At 44.6% G+C, this 13,013-nt stretch overlaps 2 protein-coding genes across 6 annotated transcripts in view; one reads left to right on the top strand and one right to left on the bottom strand.

Moving 5' to 3' along the window:
- LOC125376359 overlaps positions 1-13,013 on the bottom strand; it is a 91,076-nt gene that overhangs the window by 56,134 nt on the left and 21,929 nt on the right. The gene's annotated exons all lie outside the window — the stretch shown is intronic.
- LOC125376710 (oxidoreductase NAD-binding domain-containing protein 1-like) overlaps positions 5,215-13,013 on the top strand; it is a 31,507-nt gene continuing 23,708 nt past the window's right edge. Inside the window, exons 1-2 of the mRNA XM_048388415.1 lie at positions 5,215-5,577; positions 7,230-7,326. Of these exons, the coding sequence (XP_048244372.1) occupies positions 5,302-5,577; positions 7,230-7,326 (373 nt within the window). The 5' untranslated portion in view covers positions 5,215-5,301. The remainder of the gene's footprint in view (positions 5,578-7,229; positions 7,327-13,013) is intronic.

Below are 13,013 nucleotides of genomic sequence, written 5' to 3'. Positions count from 1 at the left end.
ATTTGAACAACGTCTCTGTGAAACATGTGATGTCTCAGAAGATGAACAACATTACGCACTGTCATACATAATACAACTAAGAAAGAGAGTCACAAATAATCCCCAATCATGATAAAGAATTTGGTACACTCTGTTAAAAGGAGCAGATTCTTAATAAGTTTACCAACAGTTATCCAGAAACAACTTCCAAGATCTGTTAACATATCAACAATTACAAACAAATTCCTTGTACATGTATGTACAACATTACCATAGTTCTGCTCAATTCTCATATTGTTTCCATATAATTATAATACACTTGTTTTAGAAATTAAATTGTTATAATGTACCTCTTTTGAACTTTGAATGTTCCTGTGTTTTTTAATTGTCGTTTATTGTGCATGTATTTTGTAGTTTGTGATTGTGTAATATTGCCACTGTTTCTTCATGGAATGTTCCGCAATACATAGCTCATCTAAAACATCTTTGTTGTATAATAGTTTCTTACAGTTGTTTACTGGGGCATGGTTGGCCCAGTCGCCGAAGGCGCTGCAATTCGCTATGCAGACTTGTGTCCCTTGGGCACGCCAGAAACCTATGACAGTGTGTTTGAATCTCGATTCGCCCCGATTGTGTTGTCAGCACAAAACCCTTGCTCGTTGGTTTCACCAAAGTGTTGAACGTCTAAGACCTGCATCACTTCAGACTTTCCTCCCACTTCAAGCTGACACGGAATACTATTCAAGACGGCGTTAAACCCAACTACCTCACTCACTCTTGTGTATGGTTCCGTTTGGTTAACTGGGTTTGTGTTGTGATTGCTTCCGGCTTAGATTGGAAATTTGTTTAGAAGAATGCTACTATGTTCAACCCAAACATCGTGAAGATATCATGCAACCGTATTATCTTTTTGGAAAATAATTGCAAACAACACACCAACCTGTTGATTTCCTATGTATCCAGAAGTAAAGACCATATACGGGTGTATGATCTCTGCTGGAAGTTGTTGTTTTTTTGTCAAAGCAATAAACCATGCAGAAACGCAAACCGCCGCATGAAACGTTATGTACCATACATTAAATACAGTGAAGTTTTTAAAACAATGCTGTGCTCAACTATGCACAGCAAGTGCCATACATGTGATTATGAAGACAACCAATAAACAAATTCTCATATCAAACCCGTTGTTTTACATGTGTTGTTTATTGAACAAAGTTATACTTTATAGAAGCCTGTTATTTAATCGTGTTGAACAATATGTTGCAATAGCAGTGTGAAAATTGAGTGCGCGTGACAGGCTTGGCCTAAATTCCTTCCTGGAACGTTTCTCGATGGCTGCCTGAATAACATACGATACATTGCAAAGGTAGTGCGCAATTGAGCTGTTCGGGTAAGGGAGATAATCACTCACTCTCAGTGATACAGCTTGAATAAGATACGATGTACAGCAATGCAAGGTCAGTGCGTGAATTTATCACTTCTATACTACGCCTATAGCTAAAGGAGATAATCGCTCAATGCGCAAAAGTTTATTCTTACTAAATATAGACCGGTTAACTTTAGCGAAATGGGATCATTTTTAGCTCTTTTAAAAACAAAATGATCAAATTTCATGGGTTATCAGCATTACGAAAACTGACTAAGTCTCGGAATAGCAAGACGATTTTGAAGTATCTCTTATTGCTAGAAAAGATAAACATCAACATTTCACGCACATTTCACATGATTTGTATGTTTCGTTTCGGTAACTGTGTGGCTTGAAATTTCAAAGAAACCATCATGTCGACTTACATGCTCTAAAATTAACCTCTCCCGTATACTTCCCCGCCTTAAGGGCGGGGAAGAATAAACTCTGGAAAACACTCCTGGCTTGGTTTTGTTAAAGACATTCTTTTTTCCTGTGGTCTCCCTAACTGCTAACAGACACTATGTAATAACGATACTAGAAAACACACTCAAAGATAATTTTTTTCTTAACTTGATGCAATTTAGTCGCAGCAAGCTCAAAAGAACATTACTACAAGTACTTTAACCACATATCATGTTTTGAAAAATACCTGGTCGCCACAGTCTCTAATTTCTACCCTATCTTAAAATTTAGAACCTCCAATTACAATCTCCCCATAGAGACTGGAAGATTGGATAACATTCCAAGGGAGAATAGATTATGTAAACTCTGTTACTCGCCAGCTATTGCTGACGAATTCCATTACTTGTTTCGCTGTGAAGGCATTTCACACTTAAGATCAACTTATATCAATAAAAAGTTTCTCAACTGGCCAAATATTTATAGAATGAAAAAAATTATTATGAACATGTAACCGTAAAGGCCCATTTCTTCTTAGTAAGTTTTTAACACTTTTAAATGCTCTGTTAATGAAATTGAACATTTAAAGAAATTATTATTTTACTCACTTATAAACCCCCTATCATGTTTGAAACGTAAAATGTGCGTTTATAATGTTATTTTAGTTAAGTTAACGAGAATAAAGAACAAAATGTCTATGTAATTTATATTGTTTGGTATCTTAGTTCTTGAGGAGCAAATCCGATATGTAACTCAGTGATCAAAGCCGAATGAAACCACAGTCGCGTCTTTGATTGTCATGACCGGTAACTGAACACTGTCATGTGCGAAATACTGAACATATACATTTTGAGATGGCACGAGGGATGTGGCTATTCACCCTGACTAGCTGTTTGATTGTTGCCTTTGCTGTTTGACTGTTGACTTAGCTGTTTGATTGTTGACTTAGCTGTTTGATTGTTGCCTTAGCTGTTTGAAGGTTGACTTAGCTGTTTGCCTTTTGACTTAGCTGTTTGATTGTTGCCTTAGCTGTTTGTTAGCTTAGCTGTTAGATTGTTGCTTAGTTGTTTGACTGTTGACTTAGCTGTTTGATTGTTGACTTAGCTGTTTGATTGTTGCCTTAGCTGTTTGACTGTTGACTTAGCTGTTTGCCTTTTGACTTAGCTGTTTAATTGTTGCCTTAGCTGTTTGTTGGCTTAGCTGTTAGATTGTTGCTTAGTTGTTTGACTGTTGACTTAGCTGTTTGATTGTTGCTTAGTTGTTTGACTGTTGACTTAGCTGTTTGATTGTTGACGTAGTTGTTTGACTGTTGACTTAGCTGTTTGATAATTGCCTTAGCTTTTTTATTGTTGCCTTAGCTGTTTGATTGTTGACTTAGCTGTTTGATTGTTGACTTAGCTGTTTGATTGTTGCCTTAGCTGTTTGACTGTTGCCTTAGGTGTTTGACATTTGACTTACCTGTTTGATTGTTGACTTAGTTGTTTGACTGTTGACTTAGCTGTTTGATTGTTGACTAGCTGTTTGCCTGTTGACTTGGCTGTTTGCAAGTAGGGGGCTTCTCCATGTGGTCGTCACCGGGTCGCTAACACTGTTTTTACCATGATATGGTGTTATGTTCAGGGTGGATAGCCACATCCCTGGTGTAGATACAGAAGGGGACTTCTTCATGTGGTCGTCAACGGGTCGCTAACACTGTTTATACCATGATATTGTGTTGTGTTCTTGGTGGATAGCCACATCCCTGGTGTAGATACAGTAGGGGACTTCTCCATGTGGTCGTCAACGGGTCGCTAACACTGTTTATACCATGATATTGTGTTGTGTTCTGGACGGATAGCCACATCACGCAGTAGTATTCCAGCTATATGACAGCAATCTCTAAATAAATCTGGACAAGAATTCTACTTATGTAAATCTAGAAATCTTTCAAGAATATTGCACTCAAATAGCGACTTGTGTGTGGTGGGGAGGGGGGCTTCTTGTACATTCAGGACTAATGCTGGTTCTATAGTGAGAGATACCATGCCACAGTTTAACATGGGTACCCCACTCAGACACAGTATATTGACTCCGAGCCGACCTGTTTTACCTCTGTATGGCCGACCGCCAGGCAAGGTAACAACAAGTACCATATTTTATCTTCCTTTGATATGACGCAGCCGGGGATCAAACCCCCGACCTTCCGCTCTCGGGGTGGACGCTCTATCACTAGTCCACGGAGACGGTCATCGTTACTAAGTATCGTTATTACCTCGTGGGGACCCGAGTTAGAACAGATCCACAGCAACCTATGCTTGTCGTACCCCACCCAGACACAGCCTGATTACACCGAGCTGACCGGTCCCTGTTTTATTCCCTTAATGCAGAGTGCCTAGGGTAACCACAAGTACCATATTTTTACATATTTTGGAAACACTTGTCCGGGGACCGAACCACCGACCTTCGGATATCTGAGCAGCCTGTCGTCAAAACAGTTAGAGTACACTTGCCCAAACTTGTGCATTGGCATCAGATCCTGTTAGTTTTTATGTTGGGCCAAGAACAAAAGAATCTGTTTCAGGTAGCATGGCCCCAACAGATTATTTATGTAAGGGTATTTAATAATGTTTGACATGTACATTCATGTTTATTCTGATGTCAGTGGCAGTGTATGTCCTATTTGTTGGTCCAGCATCAGCAAAGATAATATACAGAACATTTAATCTGACATTTGGGTCACAAGTGAAACAGTGGGTTGGTCAGGTTACCTGAAACAAGTATTTTCGTTTTTGGCCTTAATAGAACAACACGTTTACCATGCCGACTAGGCAAAAAGGATGTTTTTCTAGATTTGGAACTAGTGACATAATTTGTCGATATATGAATTAAAAAACTAATACATAGCAGTAGAAGTTAACCTGAAATCTTACTGGCCTGGACAGCAATAATACATAAGAACACCAAAACTCAGCCTGAAATTCTAACAGTCTTCAGAATAACTCTATCATTATCTCAGTGGGGCTAACTGGGTTGTACAAAAGTCAGTTGCTGATTAATCTTTGATCAAAGTGATCAGAAATTTTATCAGTGATCAACAGACATTGGCGGCAGCCATAAACTTTTTATATTTTGTCTTTTCTGAAATGACTCAATGGATTCATCTGAAATTTGTGTGGATGTGTGTTACTTCAAGGGGATTAAGTGTCTTCAAGGGATCAAAACTGGAATTTCAATATGGCCGCCAGATAGCCATTTTTGACTTGGAAACATAAGATTAAAAAGATCTTCTTCGCAAAAACTTAAAGGGCATGAGACTTGAAACTTTGTGAGACGATCACCTTATATTGTACTCAGTTCGATTCAAGGCATCTCGATCGTAAATCAAATATGGCTGCCAATGGCCTTATTCTGATCAACATGATCCAATTTAATCATTTATGTACAGAGTCTGTATTTAGCAATTACCAATCAGTATCAGTGTAATAAACTTCCATTTAACTAATTCTGTTTTCGGTCTGACATACCAAGATTTATTTATGCATCTACCGGTATGCTTGGCTCATGTTTACCAGTGCAAGGTTGGGGCTCAAGTGGACCTGCGTGTGGGTGGCGACTACTTCTATGACCCTCAGCCAGGCGAGGAGCCTCCCACAAACCTGCTGCTGGTGGCGGGTGGGGTCGGGATCAACCCCCTCATGAGTATGCTGAGCCACGTTCATGATCTGCAGCAGACGGCGACGACACGCAGCATGTGCCCAAACAAGGTCAACCTCATGTTCAGTGCCAAAACCAAGGAGGAACTTTTGTTTAGGGTATGGTGACAGTTTTCATTTACTTTCAGGTCTGGTTTTAAAGTTAGTATCGGTATTAAATTTTTTATATTTAAATTATTCTCACAGTTCAACTGAAAATAGAATGGGGTTTAGTATGCAATATGTATTTTCTCTAATAGACACCAGGGCCCACTTGCACAAAGCGATCTTAGCGCAAAGATTATCTTAACTCCCATACTTGAACACAGGCTTAAAATAGTCTTAGCGCTAAGATCATTTTGTGCAGGGCATTTATTAATTTTGTGCAAGCCGTTGACCCGGCTTCTCTTTGAGGCCTGTTGTCTATTTTGTTTAAAGCTGGCACAGTGGCAACTTACTTCCTTGCCGAATCCAAAATTCTACAGTCATACAAAGCGTACATTTGCAGAAAACTGTCAGTTGGATCTGTGGATTGCACTTCAGACTGCAGTCAAATAAATGTACAGATTGTTTCATCCTGTGTTCCAGGTGTAATTTCTACATAAGCAATACAGAACCTGGTGTAAAATGGGAATTAAATCACGTTTTGTTTGACATGAAATGCCTTATCTTTGACGCCTGAACATTTAGCCTATGATTCCTGTGTACACCACTTGATAGTGTTGTTAGATTGACTTATATCTTGTTTTATTATGCCTCAAAGTGAGATTGACCCATGAGAGCAGAACAACTAACACCACACGAGCCCGTATACCGTCATTAAAAATCTAAGATGGTTGATACTGACCAAATGTGAGACTGAATGCCAGTAACAGCCATCTTGGATTTTCACACATCCACCTCATATATTTCACATACAAATTCTGGTACATTGGTTATTTAACACTGTTTTTTTTATATAATTATTTGTGATGTGCAAGGACAGACATTTTAAACAAAAATCACGTTCATCACTTTATTGATAAAGACTATAGTTAAACATTTCAACAAGGTTTTCCTGCTAAGGTTTGAAGAGTAGTCTCCCTTTGATCCAGAAACCATGAGGGTTAAGGGTTGTTGGTGTGAAGTTTTTATTTTGACATGATATGTGCAATAAAAACACCAAATAGTGAAAGCATTTCGGCATAATAAATTTGTGGTGGTGTCTTTAGTTGCTGTACCTGGTGTCATATTAAGTGAGCAGAATAATATTGGGCGAGGCGCTAATAAAACAAAATGAAACAAATGACAGTCGGAGTTGCACAGTGAACACAAGGCCAAGCTAGAAGAAGTGTCAGTATAGTGTGGGAGGAAAGCCCGAAGTGATGCAGGTCTCACTCCGCTGAAACCCACAAGCACGGGTATGATGCTGACAAACCTAGAAACATAATCCGGGCGAACCGGGATTCGAACCCACATTCGTTGGTTTCTGCTGTGCCCATGGGAAGCAACTCTGCACAGTGAATCTAGGTGACTGGGCCACCCGTGATTATTTAATGTGGAAGTTCCCCTGATAATGACTATTTAGACATCATGTTCGTGTATCACTTTAAGGAAAATACTATTGCTGTAATAGTATGTGTGAAGTAATACAAATTGACCATTCAGCATTGTGACAGCTAAGTATGTTTAGTGAAATATATTTTGAGATCTTTTAATGATCCAGGTGTAAGGAACTTTTCTTGATAGTTCAGATTTCTGATACCCAGTACTGATATTTGATTTGTTTTCAGAAAAGAATTGACAAATTATGCAATATGAAGTCAAACAACATGTCATCAATGTATTTCATCACAGAGGAGACAGCTGGGAACGGAGACAACACTGTTTGTAAGTTCGCTTTTTCTGTTAACATGGTTGACATGGTTAACATAATATTAAAGACGGTTTATCCCTTGAGTAACTGGGTCATCCATTGAGTAACTGGGCCATCCCTTGAGTAACTAGGTCATCCCTTGAGTAACTGGGTCAACCCTTGAGTTACTGGGCCATCCCTTGAGTAACTGGGCCATCCCTTGAGTAACTGGACCATCCCTTGAGTAACTGGGCCAAACCTTCAGTAACTGGGCCATCCTTGGATTAACTGGATCATCCCTTGAGTAACTGGGCTATCCCTTGAGTAACTGGGTCATCCATTGAGTATCTGGGCCATCCCTTGAGTAACTGGGCCATCCCTTGAGTAACTGGGCCATCCCTTCAGTAACTGAGTCGTCCATTGAGTAACTGGGTCATCCCTTGAGTAACTGGACCATCCCTTGAGTAACTGGGCCAAACCTTCAGTAACTTCGCCATCCCTTGAGTAACTGGACCATCCCTTGAGTAACTGGGCCATCCCTTGAGTAACTGGGCCAAACCTTCAGTAACTGGGTCATCCATTTAGTATCTGGGCCATCCCTAGAATAACTGGGCCATCCCTTGAATAACTGGGCCATCCCTAGAGTAAGTGGGTCATCCCATGAGTAACTGGGTCGTCCCTTGAGAAACTGGGCCATCCCTAGAGTAACTGGGCCATCCCATGAGTAGCTGGGTCATCCCTTGAGTAACTGGGTCGTCCCTTGAGTAACTGGGCCAAACCTTCAGCAACTGGGCCATCCCATGAGTAACTGGGTCATCCCTAGAGTAACTGGGTCGCCCATTGAGTAACTGGGTCATCCCTTGAGTAACTGGGTCGTCCCTTGAGTAACTGGACCAAACCTTCAGCAACTGGGCCATCCCTTGGGTAACTGGGCCATCCCTAGAGTAACTGGGCCATCCCTTGAGTAACTGGGCAATCCCTTGAGTAACTGGGCAATCCCTTGAGTAACTGGGCCTTCCCTTGAGTAACTGGGCAATCCCTTGAGTAACTGGGCAATCCCTTGAGTAACTGGGCCTTCCCTTGAGTAACTGGGCAATCCCTTGAGTAACTGGGCAATCCCTTGATTAACTGGTCATCCCTTGAGTCACTGGGCCATCCCTTGAGTAACTGGGCAATCCGTTGAGTAACTGGGCAATCCCTTGAGTAACAGGTCATCCCTTGAGTCACTGGGCCATCCCTTGAGTAACTGGGCAATCCCTTGAGTAACTGGGCAATCCCTTGATTAACTGGTCATCCCTTGAGTCACTGGGCAATCCCTTGAGTAACTGGGCAATCCCTTGATTAACAGGTCATCCCTTGAGTCACTGGGCCATCCCTTGAGTAACTGGGCAATCCCTTGAGTAACTGGGCAATCCCTTGAGTAACTGGGCCTTCCCTTGAGTAACTGGGCCTTCCCTTGAGTTACTTGGTCATTCCATGAATAACTCGGCCATCCTTTAACTGGGCCATCCCTTGAGTAACTGGGCCATCCCTTGATTAACTGGGCCATCCCTTGAGTAATTGGGTCATCCCTTGAGTAACTGGGCCATCCCTTGAGTAACTGGGTCGTCCATTGATTAATGGGCCATCCCTTGAGACACTAGGCCATCCCTTGAGTAACTGGGCAATCCCTTGAGTAACTGGGCAATCCCTTGAGTAACTGGGCCACTCCTTGAGTAACTGGGCAATCCCTTGAGTAACTGGGCCTTCCCTTGAGTAACTGGGCCATCCCTTGAGTAACTGGGTCGTCCCTTGAGTAACTGGGCCATCCCTTGACTAACTTGGCCATCCCCTGACCATGCCTAGAGTCACTGGGCCCACCCTTGAATAACTGGACCGTCCCTCGATTAATCGGGCCATCCCTTAAGTAACTGGGCCATCCCTTGAGTAGCTGGGGCATCCCTTGATTTTACTGGGCTCACCCCTGAGTATCTGGACCATCCCTTGAGTTACTTGGTCATTCCTTGAGTAACTGGGCCATCCTTTAACTGGGCCAACCCTTGAGTAACTGGGCCATCCCTTGATTAACTGGGCCATCCCTTGAGTAATTGGGTCATCCCTTGAGTAACTGGGCCATCCCTTGAGTAACTGGGTCGTCCATTGATTAATGGGCCATCCCTTGAGACACTAGGCCATCCCTTGAGTAACTGGGCAATCCCTTGAGTAACTGGGCAATCCCTTGATTAACTGGGCCATCCCTTGATTAACTGGGCAATCCCTTGAGTAACTGGGCCTTCCCTTGAATAACTGGGCCATCCCTTGATTAACTGGGCCATCCGTTGATTAACTGGGCCATCCCTTCAGTAAATGGGTCATCCCTTGAGTAACTCGGCCATTCCTTGAGTAACTGGGTTGTCCATTGATTAACTGGGCCTTCCCTTGAATAACTGGACCATGCCTTGAGTAACTGGGTCATCCCTTGAGTAACTAGGTCATCCCATGACTTTACTGGGCCCAGCCTTGAGTAACTAGACCACCCCTTGAGTCAATAGGCCATCCCTTGAGTAACTGGGCAATCCCTTGAGTAACTGGGCCTTCCCTTGAGTCACTGGGCCACCCCTTGAGTCACTGGGCCATCCCTTGAGTAACTGGGCCATCCCATGAGTAGCTGCGCCATCCCTTGAGTAACTGGGCCATCCCTTGAGTAACTGGGTCCACCCTTGAGTAACTGGGTCCACCCTTGAGTAACTGGGTCCACCCTTGAGTAACTGGGCCATCCCTTGAGTAACTGGGCCATCCCTTGAGTAACTGGGTCCACCCATGAGTAACCGGGCCATCCCTTGAGTAACTGGGCCATCCCTTGACTAACTGGGCCATCCCATGAGTAGCTGCGCCATCCCTTGAGTAACTGGGTCGTCCCTTGAGTAACTGGGCCATCCCTTGAGTAACCGGGCCATCCCTTGAGTAACTGGGTCCACCCTTGAGTAACTGGGTCCACCCTTGAGTAACTGGGCCATCCCTTGACTAACTTGGCCATCCCTTGAGTAACTGGACCATGCCTAGAGTCACTTTGCCCACCCCTTGAGTAACTGGGCCATCCCTTCACTAACTTGGTCATCCCTTGACTAACTTGGTCATCCCTTGAGTAACTGGGCCATCCCTTGAGTACCTGGACCATCGCTTGATTAACCAGGCGATCCCTTTAACTGGGCAATCCCTTGAGTAGCTGGGTCATCCCTTGAGTTTACTCGGCCCACCCCTGAGTATCTGGGCCATCCCTTGAGTTACTTGGTCACCCCTTTAGTAACAGGTTAATCCCTTTAACTGGGCCAACCCCTGACTAACTGGACCATCCCTTGATTAACTGGGCCATCCCTTGAGTAATTGGGTCATCCCTTGAGTAACTGGGCCATCCCTTGAGTAACTGGGTCGTCCATTGATTAATGGGCCATCCCTTGAGACACTAGGCCATCCCTTGATTAACTGGGCCAACCCCTGACTAACTGGACCATCCCTTGATTAACTGGGCAATCCCTTGAGTAACTGGGCCTTCCCTTGAATAACTGGGCCATCCCTTGATTAACTGGGCCATCCGTTGATTAACTGGGCCATCCCTTCAGTAAATGGGTCATCCCTTGAGTAACTCGGCCATTCCTTGAGTAACTGGGTTGTCCATTGATTAACAGACCATCCCTGGAGTCACTAGGCCATCCCTTGAGTAACTGGGCAATCCGTTGAGTAACTGGGCCTTCCCTTGAATAACTGGACCATGCCTTGAGTAACTGGGTCATCCCTTGAGTAACTAGGTCATCCCATGACTTTACTGGGCCCAGCCTTGAGTAACTAGACCACCCCTTGAGTCAATAGGCCATCCCTTGAGTAACTGGGCAATCCCTTGAGTAACTGGGCCTTCCCTTGAGTCACTGGGCCACCCCTTGAGTCACTGGGCCATCCCTTGAGTAACTGGGCCATCCCATGAGTAACTGGGCCTTCCCTTGACTAACTTGGCCATCCCTTGAGTAACTGGACCATGCCTAGAGTCACTTTGCCCACCCCTTGAGTAACTGGGCCATCCCTTGACTAACTTGGTCATCCCTTGACTAACTTGGTCATCCCTTGAGTAACTGGGCCATCCCTTGAGTACCTGGACCATCGCTTGATTAACCGGGCGATCCCTTTAACTGGGCAATCCCTTGAGTAGCTGGGTCATCCCTTGATTTTACTGGGCCCACCCCTGAGTATCTGGGCCATCCCTTGAGTTACTTGGTCACCCCTTTAGTAACAGGTTAATCCCTTTAACTGGGCCAACCCCTGACTAACTGCACCATCCCTTGATTAACTGGGCCATCCCTTGAGTAATTGGGTCATCCCTTGAGTAACTGGGCCATCCCTTGAGTAACTGGGTCGTCCATTGATTAATGGGCCATCCCTTGAGACACTAGGCCATCCCTTGATTAACTGGGCCAACCCCTGACTAACTGGACCATCCCTTGATTAACTGGGCAATCCCTTGAGTAACTGGGCCTTCCCTTGAATAACTGGGCCATCCCTTGATTAACTGGGCCATCCGTTGATTAACTGGGCCATCCCTTCAGTAAATGGGTCATCCCTTGAGTAACTCGGCCATTCCTTGAGTAACTGGGTTGTCCATTGATTAACAGACCATCCCTGGAGTCACTAGGCCATCCCTTGAGTAACTGGGCAATCCGTTGAGTAACTGGGCCTTCCCTTGAATAACTGGACCATGCCTTGAGTAACTGGGTCATCCCTTGAGTAACTAGGTCATCCCATGACTTTACTGGGCCCAGCCTTGAGTAACTAGACCACCCCTTGAGTCAATAGGCCATCCCTTGAGTAACTGGGCAATCCCTTGAGTAACTGGGCCTTCCCTTGAGTCACTGGGCCACCCCTTGAGTCACTGGGCCATCCCTTGAGTAACTGGGCCATCCCATGAGTAGCTGCGCCATCCCTTGAGTAACCGGGCCATCCCTTGAGTAACTGGGTCCACCCTTGAGTAACTGGGTCCACCCTTGAGTAACTGGGTCCACCCTTGAGTAACTGGGCCACCCCTTGAGTAACCGGGCCATCCCTTGAGTAACTGGGTCCACCCTTGAGTAACTGGGTCCACCCTTGAGTAACTGGGTCCACCCTTGAGTAACTGGGCCATCCCTTGAGTAACTGGGCCATCCCTTGAGTAACTGGGTCCACCCATGAGTAACCGGGCCATCCCTTGAGTAACTGGGCCATCCCTTGACTAACTGGGCCATCCCATGAGTAGCTGCGCCATCCCTTGAGTAACTGGATCGTCCCTTGAGTAACTGGGCCATCCCTTGAATAACCGGGCCATCCCTTGAGTAACTGGGTCCACCCTTGAGTAACTGGGTCCACCCTTGAGTAACTGGGCCATCCCTTGACTAACTTGGCCATCCCTTGAGTAACTGGACCATGCCTAGAGTCACTTTGCCCACCCCTTGAGTAACTGGGCCATCCCTTGACTAACTTGGTCATCCCTTGACTAACTTGGTCATCCCTTGAGTAACTGGGCCATCCCTTGAGTACCTGGACCATCGCTTGATTAACCGGGCGATCCCTTTAACTGGGCAATCCCTTGAGTAGCTGGGTCATCCCTTGATTTTACTGGGCCCACCCCTGAGTATCTGGGCCATCCCTTGAGTTACTTGGTCACCCCTTTAGTAACAGGTTAATCCCTTTAACTGGGCCAACCCCTGACTAACTGGACCAT

Source organism: Haliotis rufescens, unplaced genomic scaffold (genome assembly GCF_023055435.1).
Source record: "Haliotis rufescens isolate VD_foot unplaced genomic scaffold, xgHalRufe1.0.p SCAF_10, whole genome shotgun sequence".
NCBI classification, from domain to species: domain Eukaryota; kingdom Metazoa; phylum Mollusca; class Gastropoda; order Lepetellida; family Haliotidae; genus Haliotis; species Haliotis rufescens.
Note: the sequence above shows the minus strand (reverse complement) of the source record. Positions and strands in the feature narration are given on the sequence as shown.